Below are 25,205 nucleotides of genomic sequence, written 5' to 3' on the forward strand. Positions count from 1 at the left end.
AGCATATTGCAGTGTACTGAAGTACATACCTTCATTGTGCAATAGTAGAGACTAAAGGACATTGAAGGTGTGAATCCAAACATGAAGGGAATTGCTTATGTAACGTGAAGGAATGGTGACGGGTATGTGTGCGGAACCGTGACGTTTGTGTAAGGTAAGTGTCCGTAGTGATGTATCGTAGTAACTGCAGGGCGGATTACAGCCACTTGCTAATGAAAAAACAATGTGGTTTCCTTCCATGAGCTCCAAGGCCATCTGCCTCAGAAACATGTATTTATGACTTCCCCTATTGAGCCAGTGTTCTCATTGAATCTCTACCCATCAATTTCTTTTTGATTTTGAGTGATGGCATGCACATTGGCATAAAGTACACAATGCTGAGTGACCCTTTATGTGGTGATATAGGCATAGGTTGGACAGAATAGGAATGTGGAGATGTATTCTGGTGGTAGTACCTATATAGTATTGATCCAACATGTAAGTATGCTTCATTTTGCCTGGTACAACACAGATAGCTGCTGGAATCCCTGTAGTGAAGTCAGTGAACACTCAATGGTTTTCATTGGATGCTACATAGAGGTGTTGCCACAAGAAACAATGTGGGCAGCATGAAGTTGTTGACAAGTTTCAACTTGTCAATATTGGTACAGCACTATATAGCCATTGTCAGTTATTTCGACCAATATTTTATCAGAAATCACATGAGCAGCACTGTAGTAGCCATCTTGAATATTGGATTGGGCTGCAAACACAAATGCAGTCTTATGACTTGCACAGAAGCTATCACTGTTGTGAAGCAACACCACAAAGATTGTCAAGCCCTAATTTTGTAATGATTATTGAGCTCAGATCAACTAGCAAACCACCAACTCACAGGGAAATCCTTCTGCCCCATATAGTAGCCAGATACTTTGATGGAATGTCTGTGAGTATGATATATGGCTATATGAATCAGATAAGTGGGAGAGAAACCAAATTTAGTCGGAATTCTCTGTGCTTGATGTGCAAATGGGGCCCTCATTAGTGAGCTACATGGTAAAGTGATACCCAAGATTACATCTATGATATGACACATACCATTGTAGATTTTTGGGATATGTTTGATTTTATCAAGGCCATGGAAGAGCAGTAACACTCAAAAGGGCAGTTTTGACCAAAAGTAGCAGTATGCTAAGGGAGTGTCATTGCTATCCTGCATAGATATTATCTAAGGAACCTTATGAACTGTATGTCTGATGAAAGTTGCCCTGGATCCAATCTCCCAGTTTTGCATTTTTATTCAGCAGTCTAGCAATGATACAACTTCACTATCCAGTGGGTCTAAAAATGTGGATATGCTGTGTTGTTTATTTGAATCCTGTGCACGAAGTAAAGAAAACCATGACAACTTGTGCATTTTTTGTTTTGCATATTGTGGCATGAGTAATGGACATTACAGCAAACTGATACCCGTTATAGAGTCTATAGTATGAGGACTACTAGCATGAATATTTCGAGGTTTTTTGGATTCAATGAAACTTGTCGCTGGGCTGAGAATGGTGAATCCTATTAAGGACCATTACTTTTTGCAGCAGTTTGCAACAGAGTCTGGGAGACTACACTGCAAGATGACTTGTTGATCAACAAGTGTGTATTGCCATAAGTAGCAGGCAACCTGCCCAATAAGGAAACCACAGCTAATACAGGGCAAATGGGCTTGTTATGAGCTTGTAAAAATGCGCAAAATCCTGATAATATATTAGGAAACTAAACAGGTACAGTTGGTCATCATAAATGACACAAGTCAGTGATAGACATGACACATAAGCAATTATATGCACACTAGTGGTCAAACTGCCCAATATTGCTCATCTTTGCTGTATCACAGAAGCAACTGACACATACAAAGTCATTCAACTGCATGAGGTCACTGTCCTGATGATTCAGTGAGTATCTGGAGCAGACAGAGGTGCTTTGACTTATGCAGAGGCACATGTGGATTTTTTTGTTTTGCGCTTTCCAGCCCAACCAGCCACTGTAAGTGCTTAGGAATATTACTGTATACTCTTTGAATGGATGGCTATCAGATGGGCATACTATGTCTACTATGATTACTTACTAATTGACTGTATACAGTGTGAGCACTGGCAGGCCACAGCAGCCAGCCAGCCTGTAAGTCACATGATGAAAGCCACCAGTTGCCATATTGGGCACCACTGGAAGGTGTTTCGTGGGCCCTCACCCCAGGACAGAGCAGCCAGCCACAGCATTTATTTGTATCTGTTGGTGCAAGTTGCATTGTCTGGGAGTTTCAAATTTTAGGTCCCACTAATAGGACATTAGTATCAGTTACTTATCTTTGCTTATCTGGGCCTCAAAAAGTCACGTGGACTCCTTCCATATCGGGCGTCACTGTAAGGCGTTTCATGCCCTCCAGTCGTAAGAACGATTCCTTTGTACCTCAGGGATCGTAATGAAAGGCGGATACGTACCTGGTAGGCCACAGCGCTCTCCACCTCGTTCTCAATGTGGTCCTCGATTTGCCTCATCATCTCCTTCCACCGCTTACCGAGCGAGCCCATTGTCACCACCGTGTTGGGATCGCTGTGCCACGGGGTCGTCTGGCTGGCTGTCATTAGGGACCACCTCGGGCAGCTGTCTGGGGTTGCCCGCCCTACTCTTCCCTTTGGCCTCGACGACCTGCAGCTGGTCGATGTCCATTGCGTCTTCTGGTGCATCAGGCCTGCTCGCCGCACTGGCAACCAAGGTGCACAGGGGCTGGTCGTCTGCGGAGTCTGAGTTGATGATGATGGTCTCGCTCGCCTCAGGCTGGAGGGCATGTGTGCTCTTCTTCTCAGATGTCTTCTGAGACACCTTCACGTTCTTCGCATTGAGGGGCCCAGGTGTGCAGATGTCTTTGCCAATGACAGCTTGGCCTCCTGCGTGGCGTCGACTTTGGTGCACTTGTTTGGCATGGCTGTCGCCAATTTTGCCAACATCCTGGAGATGGGTGTGGCGATGTTCGTCTTGGACTTTGTGTGTGTCTTCGCCTTGCTGCTTTGCAGAGCACGACCAATGTTGTTGTCCTTGCCCGGGCTGTCCGACATGTCTTCGCTTGAAGACACCGCCACACGCTTGCGCGGGTCGATCTTTGGTGTGGCGGGGGCAGTTGTCGCACGCGAGGGGAAGACCTCGAGAGGAGGTGGTGGGAGCCGTGGTGTTCTGACGCATCTTGTCATCCATCTTGTTGCCAGTGGTGTATCGACCCTGTTGTTGGTCATTCACATAGACAGCCCTCCCTTTGTAGTGGTGCTTCATTGTCTTTAATCAGTGTCATCAACGGTTTTGCAGAGAGGCTTGTACTTACCATAATCTCACAAGGAGATCTGTGCCCAAGGGTGCAGGCATCACACTGGTGTTTGAGGCTGCTGATGATGCATTCAGCAAGGTTCTTCTTGCAGTGCTTGCAGTGCCACTTCCCGATGAACTGTAGAGAGTCAGCAAAGCACATGTTGCTGTAAAAGAAACTCACCCTGGTGTGCACCTCGTTGTTCTTCTCAGTTGCGGGGATGAGAAGAGTCCAGTCACCTTCCCACTTGGGCGTAGACTTGTACATGTCTGGGTCGTCATGCTTGGGCATGCCCAATGCCCTGCCCTTGCATGCCCTATGCACCGGATTGTTGTTGATTGTTTTTGCCCCTTGGGCCTTACCCTTGCCCTTGGGTCCCGTCAGTGATTCGTTGTACTCACTGTCTACGAGCTCATCTCCCTCCTCAACATTGTCCTCACTGTCCTTGGGGACCTCAACCTCGACCTTGCTGTCCTGCATGAGCACATCCTCACCTTCACCTCATTGCTGTCAATGTTGTCAACAGGCAACGCGCTTGCACAGGGCAGGGCCGGTCAGTCTTGACGCTCCCACACCTTGTTGGCCTCGCGTGCATGTTGTGCATAAGGGTGGTCTTTCAGGCAGCCTGCATGCATGTCAGTGGTGGCGGGGCTTGCACATTGTGGGAGGAATTCACCCGTCACCTCGTCATTGTTGTTGCAGTCATCATGGTCCTCATCACCAACTACATGTGCGCCATAGTCCTCACCATCTTTCTGCTCAAAGCCCTCTGGCTGCTGCATGTACACACATGTGATGTTGGCATGTGCAAGCCAGCCAGCCAGTAAACCTGTAAGGGGCTTGGTGAACTCCAGTGATGTCTGAGGGTGCCAACTCTGCATTCTTGGCCTTCTTGTTACCTTCCTTTTGAGCATTATGGTCATACCCACAGACATTTCACAAGAACAAATGATGAATGCCTATGTTCTGACTATTCAATGTACAATTACCATTGATATACAACTCATTTGATATGTCCTTCCATTTTGTGACTCCATACTTGCTGGTGTGTCCGGCTCCATCAAGACTCAAGCATCAACAGCAACTGCTTGTTGAGCCAGTTCTGCAGCAAGGTCTCTTGTGCTAGCTGCTGGCTCTCAGGAGCAGATACATAGACCCAAGTGAAGTGCTGATATGCTGAGTAGATTGCCTCAATGGGTTCCTTCTGGTTGGTGGTACAGTAAAGGTTCTTGATACACAACTGCAAGCAGTGATGCATGTGAGCAAATGGACCGGCCGCAAGACACTACTGGATCACATACCTTTACATCAAGTTGTAACTCGTCCTATACAGGGACTGACTCATATGAGCACTTACTGCCTTGAGGTTTGCTCACCAAATGGGTTGTCTAGTTTGAGGCCGACTGGAACAAGAATATTGGGTGTGAGCCTTCGGACCAGGGACAAGAAAGATGGAAATTGGGCATACCTCATTCAGTGGATGGGTACTAGGTGACAGGGATGTCATTTAAGAAGGGTTAATTATAGTTCATTAGTGAACCTAATCAGGATTAAATTGAGTTCCTTAAGAACTATGATCAGGTATTCATTCCGTTGATCATAGGCTTAGGGTGGTATGATTACCTCCATTAATCCATGTTGGCATGAAACCATATTATTCCAAATGAAGTCACTAGCCCTGACACAAAGGGCTAATTCTCTGCAAATCCCAGTCAATTTACACTGAATCATGGCATAATCCCAGTCATGATCATGCTTAACCAATTCATGACTCTTCATCCTAACATAATCCCATTATTTGGAATATCATAATCATGGCATAACCTCAGTGTTGATCCTGGTGAAATGGGCATAATCATGACATATGTACAATCCTAAAAAGTCATTATCAAGCCCTAATCTCAGAGCTAATTGATGGCAGGCATCATGAATGCCCATTTCACCAGGATCAACACTGAGGTTATGCCATGATTATGATATCCAAATAATGGGATTATGTTAGGATGAAGAGTCATGAATTGGTTAAGCATGATCATGACTGGGATTATGCCATGATTCAGTGTAAATTGACTGGGATTTGCAGAGAATTAGCCCTTTGTGTCAGGGCTAGTGACTTCATTTGGAATAATATGGTTTCATGCCAACATGGATTAATGGAAATCATACCACCCTAAGCCTATGATTAACGGAATGAATACCTGATCATAGTTTTTAAGGAACTCAATTTAATCCTGATTAGGTTCACTAATGAACTATAATTAACCCTTCTTAAATGACGAAGACGTAGGTGAAGTCATTGCAGAGATGGAAGAGCTTTCATTTCATGGTTCAGCAAGTCCTAGCTCAAGAGGAGGGGGAAGCACAATATCCCTGGCTGATTGCCAGAGCATTGCTGAGGAAGGTGCTCCGCTCCTGGCTATTTCCTATCACAACAGTCCACTCACTTTATTGAACCAGCGCGCTTCTTCAGTCGGATGGGACGTCATCACCGACCAGCTGGAAGCTCTTAGTGCTGCCCAGTGTTCGACCACTGACGCCCTTGATCAGCTCAATGGCGGGCTAGCCGCGCTCTCCACCACGGTTCAAGGTATTCAGGAGCAGCTGTCACATGGGCTGTACCTTCCAGACAAATATTCCGGCATTCCTTGTCGTATAGTCTTCGCCACGTCTAGGGGTTTGATGGCTCTCAATCCACGGCCCATGGGCTTCATGCGTAGCGTTGCCAATGCTGCTGCTGACCAAGAGGCTGGAGGGTCTGGAAGGAACATTCGTGACTCGAGCCCTTTGCTCAACTGACCCCATGTTGTCGTCTGTAACACCTTCTGTAACCGTGTGCTTGGCTAGTTGGAATGTATTCGGCCTGTTCATGTTCTGTTCCCCAAGTCCGTACTTCTCGGGGATGCCTTTGTTGTGCCGTACCGCCGTCCGCCCTGACGTGTTTGTATGTTGTCGATTCCATGCGTAGACCATGGGCCATGCCCACAGCGCGACTGTGACAGTTGTCATCGGAGGCGAAGTAACGATTGGCGGCTCTTGTATGATTCCCTCAAAACTGCGCAACTTCTTTTGTCGTATACATGGAGATGTTCCCCTCGACCTTGCGTAGTTCATTGTTGGCGGTTGTCAGCTTCGAGCTAATCAAATGTCAGATGTGTATACATCACTTGTGATCGGCCAACGTACTTCACTTTCTCCAGGCGATGCAGCGCAGTGAGGTATTCGAGCCTCCACATGACCTCAGGTGGCTCATTCTTGTGGCTATGTATATACTCCCTCTCCTGCTTCAGATACTCCTCAAAATCCGCAGGGCTGACCCTCAGCTCCATAGATAGCAATGCCAGGACACTACCATCATTGGTGATGATGTTGAGCGCCTGTCCAGACAAGAGGCAGGTACCAGCCGCAAGAGCGTTCAACTCAGAGAAACAGTGTTCGCATCCTTCAAAGTCCTCCTTGCCGACTCTGTCCATGTAGAGTGGGTGCCAGTTGACCTGGCAGCCATGATTATGGCCATGCCCGTGGAAGGCCGGCACAACACCTGCCATATGCAGACGATGAGCTTCCGGACCGAGGGAGCTCTGTGTGAGAGTCTTGGCGAACACACATGCGATGTCATACCCGACAAGGATATTGGGGTTGTAGACTTCCATGAGCTTGTGGACAATTGCAAGGGGATATTTCATGCTGGAAATGTCATCAAGATTGCTGTGCAAGACAAAGATCGCTGTACTTACAGTTTGCCACTCCGGATCATGTTGCAGAGGATAAGAAGTTGCCCGTGACGGCAAAGGCAGACGAAGATGCCCGTCTTGGCGAAGAGCGCAAACATCTTCTTTCGGGCTTCTGGGCCCGCATTTTGCCAGTGTTCCATGCGTACGTCGATTGAAGCATTGAGCTTGTCGCCGTCCTCACGGTTCAATAGGTCCAGCCATGCGATGTCATTGTTGTGGTCATAGGTAGTGCCAACACTCGCGGGGCCAGCCGGCAAGGCTGCATCAACGGACGCGGCGTCGGTCTGAACATTCATGCTCACGGCGCTGTCGGGCTAAGTCGAGGACTCAGCCATGAAGAAATAGAAATGAGCAATAACTCAACTTTGCTGACTTCATCCTTGAAGCGATTGACTTTGGCAGGTGACAACACATGTCCACGCGCGCCTCTTGCCCATCTGCACGCACTTTGCTGTTGCGAAAAGCATTGTCGATGAGCTTGAGTGGCAAACGCGGCGACGTTGATGGGGGCGCGCCCCCGGCCAGCAGAGGAGAGAAGGATAGCACTTGAGTGCTGGTTTGTTGTCAAGCTTGTACAGACATGGTGCGCAGGTGTTGTGCATGCGCCAGTCTGGGGTGTCCCTGCCTAACGTTGAATCAACAAGCTTATTGATGCGGTATTGAATATCGAGGTAGATGTCGTAGGCATCACAGAATTGCTTGACGAGATGCTTCAAGTGCTTGATAGGAATCTGTGCACAGCAATGATGAGTATGAGACAACAATCATGTTGTGCGACGTACTTGGTGGAGATCGCAGAGCAACCTCACAAACGCCTGCATGCTCAAGCGTGGACAGGCGTGGCAAAGCTGTTGATATGTGTTGAGAACCTTCAAAGAGATGGCGACTGTTGGTTTTTGCGGAGACGAGCCCAGGAAGCCATTGAAGACAAGTGTTGCGTTTGTGTATTGAGCAGCAGATACATGCTTGAACGACCGCTTTGATATATCTGACGATCAGCTGAGCAGGAGCCCGGATTGACAAGGACATGGTGGTTACTCACTGAAGAACTCGACAACGGTCAACTCCCACTCTGGGATGGGACACGCGCTTCTTCGCCTGACTCCTGAGCCTGAGGACCTGGGGCTTCATCACCCTGGCTTTCGTGTGTACGCATATCCGGCTGCTGTTGTGTCTCTGACTGCTGGCTGAACATTGCGTGAATGGCCATATGCTGCATGGGAGTACGTGCTATACGCGCTACTCACCTATTACTGTCCGCTCCTGAAGTGTCCGGGTCCCCCACCAAGGCTGCTTTCCACGCCAGATACATGTCCACAAGGACAGGCATCTGCGCCTGCCACTCTGCGCGAGCGCGCAGAAGGCGATCACGTCAGGTTCAAAAGTCATCTTGTTTCCTGACATGATAAGTATGGAAATGAAAGACAGAGCATGGCGGCGCACCATTTTGTGACAACCAAATTCTGGCATAGCTCTACATCTCCTCCGGCATTGCTGAGAAACATACCTTCCTTGCCGGGAGGCAGCAAGTACAAGTCTTCATAGTCGCCGTCCTGCTCATCTGTCCGTCCTTCTGCTGACGAGTCGACAGCGTTCAGGGAGTTGTACATGTCACAATCTTCAAATGGTAGACCTCAAAACAAATCATGAGCACCTAGCACAGCACAAGATTCAATCAATACTTACCTGCTACAAAAAGCGGCTTCTCTTCCTCTGTCTCCTCACTGCGTTCCTTCGAGCTGCTAAACTTGATGTTTTGAGTGCGTTTCCGCAAGCTGAAGGGGTTGCCTGAGGTCACAACAACAGAGGATGAGAGATAACTTTGTCAACCAGCCATGTGCGGCCATGCACGACGCAGTGTAGAGAGTGGCACTTACGCAAGGCGACTTGGACTGCCACCAGCATTACCTGATATGGAAGTCTGTGATGCACGTGCGGCTGTGCTCACGCCCTATGTGACAGTGACCCTCGCAGTGCAGCTGGCACGTGATTGCGGTTGCTAAGCACACAGGGAGCATGCCAGAGACATACAGTGGTGTAGGGGGGACCACCAGCAAGTGTAAGAGATGAGGGGAAACACTGACGGGGATGAGAAAGGCGGGTGGCGGGGAAGCGCCAGCAGGGACAAGAAAGGCAGGTGGCGGGGAAGCGCCGGTGGGGATGGGAGAACAAGGGGGAGCGCCGGTGAGGACGCAAAAGCAAGGAGGCGGGTGGCAGACGATGGCGAGAAGCCTATCATGTGACCGGCGGGGGCGGGAGACCGGGACGCAGCCAGAAGCACCTGCAGAACAGGTCCAGAGGGGACCTGCACAAGACCGAGCCATATTGGGAAGGGGCTCACGTGCACCAGACAGTGAGGACAGTCTCTAAGTCGACGAACTCCAAGGAAATCTTCACGGGTAAGGAGATTGGCAGATCTGGATACTGATTAAGATAGGCCGCAACCAAAGGCTGTCCATCACATGCGGTGGCGCACGTAGCGCCGATGCCACTTACACCGTATTTGGCAGAGGGACATTGTCAAATATCGACATTATTGCAGATTGAACCGTTGAGAAAGACAAAACAGAGTGGGCAGCTAGCTTACTAAGCAATGTCCCGAAAGAGATGAACGGCAGGCGCCGCTGCGAGCCACTCAACAAAAGCCTCGAAAATGCCCATGAGAAAACGAAAATTCCGTGCTGCCATTGCCAATGTACAAGACTGGATACCAAAAAGCGTGCTAAAACATCCCAACCACGCAACGAACCTGTAGGTACCAACAGAGGTGCCGGAGTGCTCGAAAATGACACATTATGGTCCAGACTCCTCCCTGCCCACAGACACCACCGTTTGGCGAGCCCGCTCTGCTTGATCCTGACATTACTCCGACCCGGCGCCGTGTCTATACAATGGCTGGGCGAGCATCAGAACACTTGCAATCACTTGCAGGGAGCATGCAAAGTGTGTTCTCCGAGATCACCAAACCTACATGGGGAGATCAGCAGGTTGCAACAGCGGGGACACCATGCATCCCAGACTCAGAGACGGGCTCGACAGCGGGATTGGAAGACAGCTTCCATGGACATTGACACAGAGCAGCCCAGCTCCCAGTCTTGATCGTCCAGTCCACGGCATGGTGTCACAATCGAAGATGTGCCTGACAAAGATGACACCTGTCAACCACCAAGTCTGGAGGAGGCCGGGACGCACACAAGATTCCATCCCGCCCCTGACGTCTCTGACACCAAAGCTGCCTGGCAGGATGTCCGGGATCTTCTCCGGCCCCGGCGGAAGTGTGGGAAGGGTTTCAAACCATTCCTCGGCGACAAGATGTTCAAATGTCGCTTGCAGATGATGCGTGCAACACTGCATAACTACACACGTGCCGTCGAGCCAATGCCATGGAAGAAGGCTTCCCTTGAAGCTGCACAGGCTCACGATAGTGGGCCTGGAACAGCAGAGTCTGTCAGACACTGGTGCTGAGCATACATTGCGGATCGGAACGACTTACCTCACAACCAGTACGGTACCTGGAACAAGTCGATCCTTGTGCATGACAAACTTTGCAGTGAGATCAGTCTTCATCTGCAGGGGGTGGGAAAGAACCGCAAAGCTGGAGATATCCTCGATGTTTTCAAGTCAGCCAAGGTACAGGAGAAGTATGAATTGGACGGCTATGTACCATTGCTTTCCACAGCACAGCGGTGGATGCATGAGATGGACTATCGGTGGGGTAGGGGCCCAAGAGGCCAGTACGTTGATGGCCACGAACGCAAGGACGTTGTCACGTACCACCAGACCGTGTTCCTTCCCACACTCGCCAGAAATGACGACCGCATCCGGACATACGACACGAATGGTGACGAAATTCCATACTCGGGTCCCCGGCCAATGAAGCATCGCTTGGTGATCTGGTTCCACGACAAGAGCACGTTCTACGCAAATGATCAACGACGTGTGTACTGGGTCCACAAGGACGAGAAGGCTGTCCCGGAGCCAAAGGGGGAAGGACCATCATTGATGGTTGTGGATTTTGTATCAGCGGACCATGGCTGGCTCGGAACTCCCGATGCAGAGGAGTCAGCACTAGTCTACTTCAAGGCTGGAAAAGATCAGGATGGATACTTCACAAACAAGGAGATTGTGGCACAGTTGGAGAAGGCCATGGATCTTGTCAAGAAGTGTATCCAGACGACAACCATCTCTTTATCCTTGACAATGCAACCACTCACCTCAAACGAGCAGACAACGCACTCTCTGCACGCAGGATGCCGAAAGGACCGAGCCCATCGTGTCCAGACACGCAGTGGTTTGGTGTCGATGTCAAGGTTAAAGACGCTGATGGGAGGCTGGTGTACGGTCCGGATGGCAAGCCACTGAAACACCGTGTCAAGATGGGCAATGCAAAATTTGCGGATGGTTCAACACAATACCTGTATTACCCCGACACCTTCCCCGAACATCCAGAGCTCGCAGGAAAGTTCAAAGGGATGGCACAGCTGCTGATCGAGCGGCATCCGGACCAGCGGGCCAAGATCAAGGGCCTGAGAATGGAATGCTCGAAATTCAAATGCCCAAGTGGATGCACTGATTGTTGCTGCAGATGCATGTTGTTTTCGGAGAAGGACTTTGCAGATGTCCAGTCTGTTGTTGTGGATGCAGGCGAAGCACACAGCTTTCCAGTCCTGTTCCTGCCGAAATTTCATCCAGAACTGAACCCCATCGAGCAATGCTGGGGTTACGCCAAGCGGCAATACCGTCGCTATCCAGCATCCTCGAAAGAGGATGACCTCGAGCGCAATGTTCGCACAGCACTCGCAACAGTCCCGCTGGAATCAATCCAACGGTATGCACTGTTGGGAACGCACTGCGATCTCCCGCCTCCGGCACGTGACATACCGCCGGGGGTATGTTTGTCTCACTCTCCCTCTCTCCCTCTTTCCTCACTCGGTTGTCGTACACGAGTGAGGTGAGACCTTTCATATCCCTAGCGTATGGATCGAAGACTAACATTGTACTTAGAGCGCTAATGCTAGTCTAGGTACAATGCTACTCGGTTGTCGTACACGAGTGAGAGCGCTAACGCTAGTCTAGCTTCTACAGGTTATGAGCCCTGGACGAACATTTTAAACGTCATCCTTGTACCTCAGATCTAGAACTTAGCCTTCTGCACGCTCCACGACATTGTCGCGCCCACTTAAGTGCGCATATAGGCAGTGTTTGGCCTGCTGATGACTGCATCGCAGCCTTCCAGTCCTCAGGGATCCGAAAACACAGATCATAAGCTACGCTGAGCATTCCAAGGTTTCCCCGGCTTCGACTCGTCAGATCAGCCCGACGTCCCCTCCACGGTACCGCCCACTCTGTTGCCCAAGTCGCCAATTGCCAGCGGCAAGAAGCCTGCAGCCCAGTCCGTCATGGCAACCAAGCAGACTATCTCCGTTATCACCATCCCTTCGTCTCTCTACTCCGGAGGCAAGGAGCTCGACAGCACCACCGGCAACTGGTCGGACTGGAAAGAGTACATGGAAATCTCCCTCTCCATGTGCCACCTGTGGCCCTACCTCTCTGGCGACATCACCTTAGCCGACACTGCCGACCCACTCTCCGCACTGCATTTCAAGGCTAACGACAAGGTCGTCAGTGCCTTCATTCGGTCGAAGATCTCGTGCGAAGAGCAGCGTTTTCTGGCGGACTACAAGGAGAAGGGAGCTAAGGCCATGTGGGACGCGCTCTGCGCTAGGCACGAGAAGGAGCCCGGCCCGTACGCTCAGGCCAAGTTGCTACAGGAGTTGTTCGCTGTGCGGTACATCGCCTCGGAACGTTTTGCCAAGACTACTGGGCGACTTCAGGACCTCGTCGAGCGCATCTTCACGATTGGTGTGCCTACCCCTCCGACACTTCTAACAGTGGCCATGCTTCACTCAATGGCTGGCTACCTTGTGCACCTCCAATCGCAAGTTGGCACAAACTTGACCTCTGCAAAATCGGCCACCGACTTCGGTGTCAAAGACATCATCAGTCAACTTGATCTAGAGCAACGCCTGATTGACGACAACAAGGCTGGCGGGGAACCTGCCGACACTCTCACCCTGGCAGCCCAGGCGCGCGGCAAGGGACGTCCTGCTGCTGCTGGGCCGAAGACTTGTCTCAATCCTAAGTGCCCGCGTCCCACCTCTCATGCGACTGCTGACTGCTGGGGTCCCGGAGGCGCCATGGAAGGCAAACGGGATGAAGTCTTGGCCAAGAAGAAGCGGCATGGACGTGAGACCGCGGCGGCTGCCGTTGCGCTCACTGACGCCTCTGGTTGTTCCTATGTACTCAACAGTTCCACCGGGCAGGCCTACCTCGTCACTGCCTCTCAGCCTCCAGCTACATCTGTGTCGCCGGCTCCCTCGTCTTCTTCGGACCTTGTTGGGCTCTCTGCTGACGTTACCCCGGAATGGCTTGCGAACGTGGCAACTCCGGAGGACGTTCGGGAATACCACGCGCATATCGCGGTCGCCGGTCCTGACACAGTCTCCCTGGACTGGCGCAAGAGTGTACGCGCTGATCTCGATCCCACGGCCTTCTCTGTTGCACCTGTCCCTACCGTCGCTCGTTGTGTCCCTGCGGTCGGGCCCGACCCTTTTGTCTTCGACTCGGGCGCCTCGACTCATCTGTCTCTGTGCAAGACCGACTTCCACGACTTGCAGCCCATTGCTCCTCGTGGCATCCGCGGTGTTGACGGTTCCATGATTCACGCCTATGGGATCGGGAAGGTTTGTCTGCATCTTGGTCGCGGCGCTTCTCTGGTTCTGCATGATGTGCTCTACGTTCCTCAGGCTACTGTTCGCCTCATCAGCATCTCGGGGTTATGCAACTCGTCGGCGCACTACGACGTCAACTTTTCTGGTCCCTGGCTCCGCATTGTCAAGCCCGGCGGCGCCCTGGTCGCCTCTGGCACTAAGACCTTTCGTCACCTGTACGCTCTCGATGGTCGCTCCCCTTCCACGGAGCATGCCTTGCTCGCCGCTCACCTCCCCACTCTCGACACTTGGCATCGCCGTCTCGGCCACGTTAACCACCGGGCTGTCCATGACATGGTCCGTCTTGGATCCACGTCAGGTATGCCTATCGCCCTCTCACCCACTCCGACCAAGTGTGAACATTGCATTCTCGGCAAACAGACAAGGACTGCAGTTCCTAAGGTCAGGGTTGGGCCGCGCGCCATGCATCGGCCGGGGGTGATTTGTGTGGACGTGCAGGGGCAGGAGGATGTGAAGTCAGCGGCTGGGAACTTGTATTCATTAAACATTCTTGATGATTTCTCGTCCTACACCTGGGCCATCCCACTCCCGTCGAAGAGTGCCGCTTTCCCCGCATTCCGCACCTGGGTCCTGGCGCATGAGGTCGAAACTAACGAGAAGTTGGGCGTCGTGCAACTTGATAACGGCAAACTGCTGTCCAACGCCTTCAAGGCTTTCCTTGCTGAGCGTGGTGCGTCACACCGTCTCACCGTGCTATATACATCTGCACACAACAGCCACGTGGAACGTCTTCATTGCACGCTCATGAATCGTGCGCGGGCCATGCATCTCGCTGCAGGCGTTCCGCCCAACCGGTGGGATGAGTTCCTCCTCACTGCCAATTACCTGTCCATACGGACACCCTCACGCTCACTTCCAGCGGGCAAGACGCCTTATGAGATGTGGCACAGTTGCAAGCCTGATCTATCGCATCTTCGCAAGATTGGCTGCCGGGCTTTTGTGCTCATTCAAAACCGGCACAATCCTAAGATCTACGAGCAGTCCATTGAATGCGTCCTAATCGGGTACGGCCTGGACTCCAAGACCTATCGTTGCTACCATCGCGCGACCCATAAGGTGGTAAGCTCATACCACGTCGCGTTTATTGAGTTGCACGAGTCTGCCTCTGCCGCTCCTTTGCCGACTACTCCCTCTGTGCCGGCCGCTCTTCCGTCGCCCGTCTCTCCAGACCTGGCTGACGACCCTGCAGTCTCGCCGCCTGTCCCTGCTTTGCCTGCTGGCCCAGCTACCCTCAGATCCTGCCCCTGGCCCTGTCGGCCCTCCGGTTCCCAATCCCGAACCCGCTGCCTCTCTGCCACGTCGGTCTGCACGGGTCGGACAACCATCGCTGAAGCATGCTGAGATGGAGGGTCTCCCCTTCGTCTCACAGCTGCAACGGGCCGTCGCTGAGGTACGTGCCAGTGCTGACCGCACTCGCGCTGATCGAGCTGCTGCCACTGGACTCCCTGTACCCGCCCCACCGCCTCCCAATGCCAATGCTTCTGCAGTGGTGCCGCCCCCGCTGCCTCCCGTACCTGCGGACCTCGTGGTTGACGACCCACCACCGGTTGCCCCGGACGTTGAAGACATCCTTGAGGCCCTTGCCGCTGCGGATCTTCTACCTCTCGACGTGGAATATCCCGGGGACCCGCAGTCTCGCGTGGAGGCCGATGCCTCTCCCTATGCGGCACAATGGGATGATGCCTTGGGTGACGAGTTCTGTACCTGGAGGGATCTTAAGGTATACCGGGTGATACGACGTGAGGACGTCCCGGCTGGGAAGACCATTCTGAAGGGTAAGCCAGTCTAACGCCTCAAACATAACAAGGCCGGCGAGCCCACACGCTTCAAAGCTTGATGGGTTGCAAAAGGTTTCCTCGCCAAGTATGGCACGGACTATCAGCGTACCTCCTCACCTACCATGTGCATGGAGTCCTTCCGTGTCCTTACTCATCTGGTGGCTTCCTTAGGCTGGGACCTCGAGCAGCTTGACGTCAAGACCGCATTTCTGTGTGGCGTTCTCCCCGACGATGAACACTGTTACATGGAACAGCCGGAAGGTTTTGAGGAGCCGGGTACGACACAGCGCTTGCACATCTGGGAACTGGTCCGCGGCATCTATGGCACCAAGCAGGGCTCTCGCACCTGGAACGTCACCATGAATGATTACCTCTTGGAACTGGGCTTCACCCGCCTACCTTGCGAATTCTGTATCTACTATCGCAAGACTGCGAAGGGCACAGTTCTCACTGGCATTCACGTCGATGATTTCCTGCTCGCAGCTAGTTCTAAGGCTGCATCCGTCGAATTCAAGGAGGAGTTACGTCGTAAGTGGCAGATTTCGGACTTGGGCGAGGCTCGCTTCTGCGTCGGCATTTGCATCGAGTGTGATCACATCGCAAAGTCAATCTCTCTGTCGCAGGTCACTCTCGTGGACAAGATCATCAAGGAGTTTTGTATGGACGGCGCGGACTGCTTGCCTGTTTCCACGCCCATGGAAGCCGGACTTCAGCTCTCTCGCATTTGCCATGCCCCGTCAACTCCTGAAGAACGCGCTCAGGCTGCTCGTTTACCCTACCGCGCACTCATTGGTTGCCTGATGTACCTCGCCATCGGCACACGTCCCGACATTGCGCTTGCGGTGCAGAACCTCAGCCAGTTCCTTGACTGTTACAACACAATCCACTGGGAAGCCGCGAAGCGCGTTGTACGTTATCTGAAGGGCACATGGACCTTCCGCCTTCATCTGGGCGGTCTGGATAACATCGTCCTCTCTGGCTTCACCAATGCGAGTCACGCCACCTGCCCTGACACTCGTTGCGCGGTCTCCGGGTACTGCTGGAATCTTGGCTCTGGCATAGTCTCCTAGTCTGCTCGCAAACAGCCCACCATCTCCACATCCACCACCAAAGCCGAGTATATTGCTGCAGCGGAAGGCGCCAAGGAAGGTATCTGGTTGCGAGCGCTACTTTGCGGGCTTGACTTCGCTCAGCCCCTTGCGTCGCTCATGCGCATCGACAGTACAAGCGCCATGAAGCTTTCCTCCGACGCCATGTTCCACTCCCGAGTCAAACATGTGGATATCAAGTGGCATTACTTACGTGAAGTCGTTGCGGACGGTCACCTCTCGATCAATCATGTTCCCTCGCATCTCAATGTTGCCAACGCCTTCACTAAACCGCTGGAGCGCAAAGCCTTTCAGAGTCTTCGGACACTCATGGGTCTGCGGCCTCCATCCGAGGAGGAGTGTTGGAGGTGAGGAGGAGTTCTGTCACGCTGAGTCTCATTCACATTTCTGTTCATAACGGTCATTTTCTCGTTTGTTCACTGTTCGTTCGTTACACACCACGGTCTCTGCAGATTCACAAATCTTTACAATACATTGATGTTACATCACGACACACACCAGCGATACGTCCTCTCACGTTACCTCACGGACACCTCTCTTTCTTTTCTCATTCTTACAATACTCACATCCCCCCTCGCTCTCTCCCTCAAGTTCGCGTTGAGGAGGAGTGTTGGGAACACACCGCGATCTCCCGCCTCTGGCACGTGACATACCGCCGGGGGTATGTCCATCTTGCTCTCCCTCTCTCCCTCTTTCCTCACTCGGTTGTCGTACACGAGTGAGAGCGCTAACGCTAGTCTAGCTTCTACATGCACTGATTTGATTCTGAGAAATACAACAGAGTACTCACGGAAGTCCTTTCATATCAGCTTTTCCATGTTGAGCAGGCAGCTCCACGCAGTGGTGCGCCCTCACAACTTACCTGAAAGGTTGCTGATGCTTGATGCACACGCAAGTACTTCGACTGAAGGTACTGAGGATTGAGCTACGCTACTGGGGTCCTTATATACATGAGGAGACCGCTTATCTAAGCTACTGTATAGTACGTTCCCACGACATACAAGGTAGGTGGTGTAGCCATGTGATAACACACAGATGACATCATGGATGACATCACGGACCCGGAGCTTCCCATAGAACCGGTCCGGCCTGTGATTGAACCCGGCAGCCCGGTTGTGATGGGTAGGCAATACTATGCCTGCCCTAGTAGATAAGATTATGAACTGTATAGTGTAGATTAGATTAGATTGTCCATACTTAGCCATCTGCCTTCCTAATTGGGAAGTAATCTATTCTTACACCTGAACTACCACATCGTCTGTGTGCGAACCCCGCGCCATCCGAGTACATTCAGCCCTTCTCAGCCTGCGCTCCTCGCCACGCCTAGGACCAATCCTAGACAAGCCTCCTCGCCTGCGTCCAGGAGTCCCCCTCGACACGGCTCCTCGCCCTCGTCTAGGACACGCCCTCGGCCTGGCTCCTCGCCCGTCCTAGGCCACACTACACCACAGCTAGGCTCCTCGCCCAGCTACGACTATAGCGGGAGCTCCTCGCCTCGCTAACAACATCAAGACCTCACGACATTCTCCCCGGTCGCGCCGCGACCACCAAACGTCAGGTTCACGGGCAGCCCGGCCCCCCAATCAAGGGTTCCAAGCCCACGAACTCTTACACCGGTAGGCGCCTTCCTAGTTCAACATTCTACCCGCTCATTCTGCTTCATGGACGCGTACAGACATAAACCCCCCGGTGGGTCGGTACCCCCCCGATGGGTCGCCTTCCAAAATCGGACGGGTACCTTCCGTATATGGAAATATGCTCCACACCAGCGACAAGCCTCGCGCTTCCAGGTGAGTACTTACTTCCTGCTCACGGTTTGCCAGTAGCGTAGTCAATATACTCTGTGTCGACCATATGTATATCTAAAATATAAGGCATGACGTCTATGAACTACATGAACTACTATCATTATGTGGAGCTCGGCTACGGGCCATTCGCAAGTTCTGACGAGTCGGAAATAGACACGCTTTCCTCACATTTTCATGCACTATGGCTCACTATGGTTAACACAGCACTTTCCCAGTACACTCGGAACCATGAAGCTGCTAAGCGGACGTATACACGACGCAATGCTGCCGCCGCCACATACAATGCGGAACAAACTCTAGCGGAGAAGCCTCGAGGGCTCCGGAAGCTTGAGGCGGCGACCGGGGTGCCTCGAGAAACAATCCGCCGCCGAGCACATGGTCTGCCATCACGAGAACACCGGGCAAAACGTGCACTTCGTGTCCCAGCAGATGCGGAAGAGAAGATTGTCGAATGGATCGAGGGCTGCTCGGACCATGCGCGCCCACCCACGAATCGCAGAATTACGAAGGTCGCGAACGAGATTCTTGCAGCACAGCCACGTCCGCCTGGCAAGCTGCCAGCCACGGTTGGCAAGCAATGGGTTGTAAAGTTCAAACATCGCCATTGGGATCGCTTGAAGACCATCAAGGGGTCGAGCTACAGCAGTTCCCATGCCGCAGCCCTGACTCCGGGGATGCTCACTGCGCATATGGAGACTGTAAAAGAATGCTACGAGAAGAATGCCATCAGGATCCGTAACGTATGGGCCGCAGATGAGACCGGCCTGCACGACGATGTCGGAGCATCTGACTGGGTTGTTGGGAGACAGGGTCTCAAGCGCGAGAATGTGCAACAGAGTGGGAACCGGGAGCTCACGTCTGTCATGGCGACTGTCTGTGCAGATGGGGATTGTATCCCACCATTTGTCATATTCAAGGGCGAACAGTTCCGGCAGGAATGGGGTGAGAGGAATCCTTGCCACGCGCTGTAAGTCCATTCTATGTTGATACAGAGACCAACTGTCAATTGAAGGATGGGACAGCATGGGTCATTCGTCGTCTGGATGGATAGACAGTGAACTCGCGTTCGAATGGTTCCTGTGGTTCGAGGAGCAGACTCGCGAGAAGGCTGCTGGCGAGCCACGCGTCCTTCATGTCGATAGCCACGTCACCCATATTGCACCCAACCTTATCGAGCACGCATGCAAGCACAACGTACACGTTATTGGCTACCCATCGAGGACAACAGACCGCCTCCAAGGCCTCGACAAAGTTCATTTTGCACAGGTCAAGAAGCGGTGGCCGGCGAAGGTGCAGGAGTATGAAGACGGGATCGATCAGGGCAAACTGCTGACTGCAATCGAAGAAGTCTGGAAGGACATCTTTACTCCACACAACAATAGACAGGCCTTCGCGGTGACAGGCCTGGCGTACACTGTCGGCGAAAGTGATGTGGCTACGTCGCATGCTACTATCAATCCAGACGCCATCCCGCCCCGCGCTGTTATCCCTGCAGAGAACACATCCACCACGAGCTCCTTCCCGCAGCGTCAGCCCACCCCTGTTAACGAGGTGGTAAATCTCTTTGGCCTCGTTGACAAACTGCGTAACCCACCATCGACGCCACCCTGTACGCCACCTCGCGACGCTGTTCGTACTGCTGCTACAACCATCATCAGTCCATCCTCCCTCCACCTCCATCCGAGCGAATTCACGCCACGCAAACGCAATGCCGCGATTGCGCATCATATCAATGACTCTGTGCAGAACATACCACTTCGTAGCATGATCACAGATGACTCACCCATTGTCGCTCCCCTCCTCGATGCTGGTCCCCCTCTCCCTGCGCCCGACTTCCATGCTCCATCGCCGCCGCCTCCCCTGAGCCGTTTGTCACGGGATGAACTTGAGGCCGAGGTTGTAGCATTGCGCGCGAATGCCGCAGCATCGCAGGCGACTGTTGCGGAACAGTCACATGTGATAGTCGGTCAACGCGCGCAGCTTATCCTGCAGAATGAGCACCAAATAGGCACGCAGGCACGTTTGAATCAGAAGAAGAAGAAGAAAAAGTCGCATATTGCAACATACCTGAATAAGGAGTACGCGCGGGGCCGCACAGGTCGGGTGTACACCGACCCAGGCTTCCGTGCTGCGCAGGCGGCAAAGGCAGCCCAGTCAGACCAGGCAGAGCTTGAAAAACTGAAGGGTTCAGCCAGCCGGGTAGCCCGAAGTCAGCGAGCCAAGTGGCGGCGCGAGAGGAAGGAGGCGAGGAAGGTTGAGAATGAGAAGAAGAAGAAGGAGTACGGGGCAGCATGCAAGGATTGCGATGCTGACGGAACGAAGCGACCGCGCGCGCCGCGTCTTGTCCCAAGAGATCGGACCCCCGATCAGTTCACACATGCTGTCGAGAAGGCGAAGAATATCAGGCGCAATTCCTTGGAGGAGCTACGCCGCGCGATTGCAGATGTGGAAGAGAAAGAGGAGCAGGATGGTATAATCTGGGAGACCTTGCAGAACTCGCCATCTGATTCTGACAGTGACTCAGTATCTAGCGACGAGGACTGAGCTTTGTTTGTAACTTTATTATGTATATAATGTACTATTGTACAGTGCTCTGCACATAGTTGGTCGTCCGCGGAACCTGAAGGCTCGAGAGGCTATGCCGTCGCCAGGCTTGTCGCTGGTGTGGAGCATATTTCCATATACGGAAGGTACCCGTCCGATTTTGGAAGGCGACCCATCGGGGGGTACCGACCCACCGGGGGGTTTATGTCTGTACCGCAAAGGCTTGAACGGCCAGCAGGCTGCATGTGCGGGAAAGAAGTATTGGGGTCACCGTGTTATCCCAGAGTTGATCTTTGCAGATCTTGACGAGAAGAACATGCGTTGAGGCTGGGCGGCAGAAACAGAGCAATTGAGTGTACTAAATACATGCATATAATACATATCGGTGAGGAGGTGACACTACAGAGCAGCAGAACATCAACAGCGGCGACCTCGAGCCTTGAGGATCGCACAAGCACCTACATGAATACCATTTGAGGGTAGACCAATCACGTGTGGCATGCAAAGCGCTGGAAGGCCAGGGTTTGGTTGCGGCCTATCTTAGAACCCGTCAACAACACGCGTCAACACAACTAATTAGTAATCAAGTGTGGGAACGGCAGGTGCAAGGAATGTGCTAGAACATGCTGGAAAGTGATGGAAAGTTCCATGAGAGTCTAGATCTAATCATGTGCTACATACAGGTCTGGATCAAATTTGAAAAGAAAGTACGTAATATGTAGCATAGTAGAACATAAGAACATAATGGGTAAGGATAAGTCCTATCCCATGTGATAACACCTAGAATAGTCAAAGTTCAACAATACATCAGGAAAAACCTTCCCTGTGAAATAGCACAGATGTATCAACATTAGTGGTAAAACCCCGAAACGTCATGTTTTCCGGTATTTGTACATCATTCTCCAGGTCGTGTAGACTGGGTAGCTAATTATAGAGTAGTCGTTGATGATATCCTACTAATCTGCTGATTTTCTATGTTGCGACGAACCACCAGAGAATTTCATGAATCATGACAAATGTACGAATATATTCAGGGCTAGTACAGATTGTAGAAGTCGTGTGGGCTCTTGTACAGATTCAAGTAAAATGTCCTACACTCATCCAACACATTCTCACTCGTCCAATGCGCAGGAGCAGGACCACCCCATTTCGGATGAAGGTGGGCACTGCGTTCAAGTGATGCGAGAGGTACCACTGATGCGATCTGCTTGCGACCTGTCAGTGCTGTGACCTTGCACATTTGATAGTGAGCATCTGGAGTGCGCGCGAACTTAGAGAACCATTCCACATATACGAGGTGACGTGGATATCGTAAATTCGGGGCCGAAGGGATCAACTGATGGCGAACTTTCTCTGGGATCAAGAAGATCGCACGGACTCGACCTATACGCGTGTCTGTGAAGCAAATCAGTCATACAATCTCGTACTGCACCATCATTGATAAGTACCTACCTGAGAGGCCAATACGAGGCATGGCTTGATCCTCAGGCTGCCGCACGCGCACAAGGGCGGTGTCGAACCGAGAAGGTATGAGGATGTCACTATTAGCGCTGAGTTTCCGTGGTCGTGCGTGTATTGCGTCAAGTGTTTCCTTGCCGTGGTACTCAACATTGCGGAATTTGATCTTGTGGAAAACTGGGAGCAAAGTGAAGGGAAACCGAACAAAAGAAGATTGAGGTTCTACTGCGTTCCGTGAGAGACCTGGGTTATTGTGCTCCACGAGAAAGCGAGTGAGTGCCGGCATCAGATGGGTCGCGCCATAGCCGTCCGGAGATACAAGCTGCGCGACAGGAACAGCCTTGCGGCTTGGGTACTTCGTCATCAGGTGATAGAGAGTACATGCCATGTCCGGTGGCCGCCAACGTACACCTTGACGTGAAGCAATCACGGTGTCACGACTGCCGTCTGCGCACAATAGGTGCCATTGGACGTAGTCGGCATGTTGTAGCACTTTCTCACGACGCTCGAGCCACTTCGTCATCTGCGGGAATTCGTCCTTGCGGTTCGTCGCACGATAGGCCTCTTTCGCGAAGTCGATATGGAGGCGCTCGGTCGACTCGGTGTTGTAATTGTCGGTCGTTCTGTAGAGTTTGATGGCCCGGACATAATGGGTCAGCATGTGGAGTTTTGGTATCAGGAAGTTACCGCGAGCACCAAGTCTGATGAAGACGTCTTTCTTGGCGTGGAAGTCAGCAAGCGAGCCCTCGAGTGCCTCAAGAGTGGTGTCCGAGTGAACCAAGTACTGGGACATGTAGAGGAAGTCGAGCAGGGCTTTTGTAGCGCCGACAAGCTCTGAAGACTCCGCACGAGGTAAGGGAACATCGACAAGGAGCCCGAGAATGAACCGGGACATCTGTTTGTGCTCGGTGCCCGTGACGCGCGACAGGCCAGTGATGCCTTTGTGAAAGCTGTGGATACAATGATTGGGCGGCAGTCGTTTGACATGCGCGTCAACCTCGTCCTTGCCAACGATATCAGTGATCCATGCAAGAACATGCTTGATAACGCCTTGGTGCAACTGGTGCAGCACGTCCGGGGTAATCGACTGAAAGATGTTGACATACGGGAGATGTTCCCAGAACGGATGTTGGATCGGTTTGATGCCCGCGGCCTCGCAGGCGCGGTTATAGTCCGCGGTACCAAAGAGATCTAGGGCATCGAGGGCCTCGTTGACGTCACGGAAGGCCGACTCGCAAGGGTAAGTCCCTAGCTCGTCATGTGGGCACTTGCATATTTAACAATCCCCAGTGTACGTCCCTGTAACGAGGACCTGCTCGGGATAGTCCCCAACATACACGGCGAGGATAGGGTGGCAGCGGCGCACAATCCCGTCACCGCTCGTCATCTGGATACCGTCAACACCTGCGCGGCGCAGCGGTTTGAGGATTTCGGAAAGGCAAGCGTGGAAGACATTGGCCAGCGTCCGACGGCGAGCTGCTTTGTTCTTGATATGCTGTAGTCGGCTTGCTGGCAGGTAGGCGAGGAGTATCTGTCCGCGATGTGATGGCTTGCGGCGGATCTCCTTTGGTAGGTTACCGATCGTAAGGTAGACTGGATATGCTGTCTTGTTACGGAACTGCGTCAGCTGCGTCTTGTCTGACGAGATGATAATGGGCATAACAGTCGCGCCCGGTCTCTGCTTCTCAAGCATCTTCTGTTGCAGGGATTTAGTGACACTGTATTCAAATCGCAAGGGAATGATGTACCTGTGTCGCCCACCACCACTCTCCTGTGTTCATATCGTGGTAGAGACGGAGTGTGTGGTCGGCATCAGCATAGTGGCGCTCCGGGCCGAAACACAAGTACGGCATATGTTCGCCATCGCCCCAGAGTGCTCGTGCGCACTCTATGACGTCGCGGTTGAACATATCAAACCGCTCGCCACCGATGCAAACTTCGAAGCGACGGAACATTGGACGGCGGGTTGGCAGTTCTTTGTCAATGATCTTGTTCAATTCATCCGAGTTCTTGAATGACAGGCCCAAGCGCTCGCGGACCTACATAAGCAGTACATCTTGAGCCATCACGAATCGAGCAACAGGAAAGACTTGGACGAACCTCTGGTATTGCAAGCAAGTTGGAGAATGCTGTTGACCCGGACCCACGCAATTTTGCCCAGCGCGCCATCTCCCAATCGAGCCGTGACGCAAATGGAGCGTAAGGATTCTGAGAGTTGGGGTCGACCATCTCCGCATATGCAGGGATGTCATCTAAGAAGGGTTAATTATAGTTCATTAGTGAACCTAATCAGGATTAAAATGAGTTCCTTAAGAACTATGATTAGGTATTCATTCTGTTAATCATGGGCTTAGGGTGGTATGATTACCTCCATTAATCCATGTTGGCATGAAACCATATTATGATCCCAAATGAAGGCACTAGCCCTGACACAAAGGGCTAATTCTCTGCAAATCCCAGTCAATTTACACTGAATCATGGCATAATCCCAGTCATGATCATGCTTGACCAATTCATGACTCTTAATCCTAAGATAATCCCATTATTTGGATATCATAATCATGGCATAACCTCAGTGTTGATCCTGCTGAAATGGGCATAATCATGACATATGTACAATCCTAAACATTCATTATCAAGCCCTAACCTCAGAGCTAA

General features: G+C 52.1%; 4 protein-coding genes across 4 annotated transcripts; 1 reads left to right on the top strand and 3 right to left on the bottom strand.

Moving 5' to 3' along the window:
- Nucleotides 1-2,544: 2,544 nt before the first annotated feature.
- Nucleotides 2,545-4,209, bottom strand: C8Q71DRAFT_727127 (uncharacterized protein; the record flags this gene model as incomplete). Its single annotated transcript, XM_047921828.1, has 5 exons — nt 2,545-3,246; nt 3,347-3,466; nt 3,512-3,802; nt 3,904-3,953; nt 4,005-4,209. The coding sequence occupies 5 exons, from the start codon at nt 4,207-4,209 to the stop codon at nt 2,545-2,547; spliced, it is 1,368 nt and encodes a 455-aa protein (XP_047774182.1).
- A 2,517-nt stretch (nt 4,210-6,726) lies between these two features.
- On the bottom strand, nt 6,727-7,994 carry C8Q71DRAFT_691273 (uncharacterized protein; the record flags this gene model as incomplete). The annotated part of the gene is made up of 4 exons (XM_047919863.1): nt 6,727-7,012; nt 7,063-7,343; nt 7,467-7,790; nt 7,842-7,994. Coding segments are annotated over 4 exons (1,044 nt in total), but the record flags the coding sequence as incomplete, so codon positions are not given.
- A 2,764-nt stretch (nt 7,995-10,758) lies between these two features.
- Nucleotides 10,759-11,757, top strand: C8Q71DRAFT_727129 (uncharacterized protein; the record flags this gene model as incomplete). Its single annotated transcript, XM_047921829.1, has 3 exons — nt 10,759-11,222; nt 11,309-11,619; nt 11,645-11,757. The coding sequence occupies 3 exons, from the start codon at nt 10,759-10,761 to the stop codon at nt 11,755-11,757; spliced, it is 888 nt and encodes a 295-aa protein (XP_047774184.1).
- A 10,161-nt stretch (nt 11,758-21,918) lies between these two features.
- On the bottom strand, nt 21,919-24,776 carry C8Q71DRAFT_883208 (uncharacterized protein; the record flags this gene model as incomplete). Its single annotated transcript, XM_047928511.1, has 5 exons — nt 21,919-22,484; nt 22,542-23,814; nt 23,860-24,243; nt 24,296-24,586; nt 24,648-24,776. The coding sequence occupies 5 exons, from the start codon at nt 24,774-24,776 to the stop codon at nt 22,126-22,128; spliced, it is 2,436 nt and encodes an 811-aa protein (XP_047774185.1). The 3' UTR covers nt 21,919-22,125.
- Between the last annotated feature and the right edge of the window lie 429 nt (nt 24,777-25,205).

The sequence above is a fragment of the Rhodofomes roseus genome (genome assembly GCF_022264815.1).
Source record: "Rhodofomes roseus strain CIRM-BRFM 1785 chromosome Unknown C8Q71scaffold_28, whole genome shotgun sequence".
NCBI lineage: Eukaryota > Fungi > Basidiomycota > Agaricomycetes > Polyporales > Fomitopsidaceae > Rhodofomes > Rhodofomes roseus.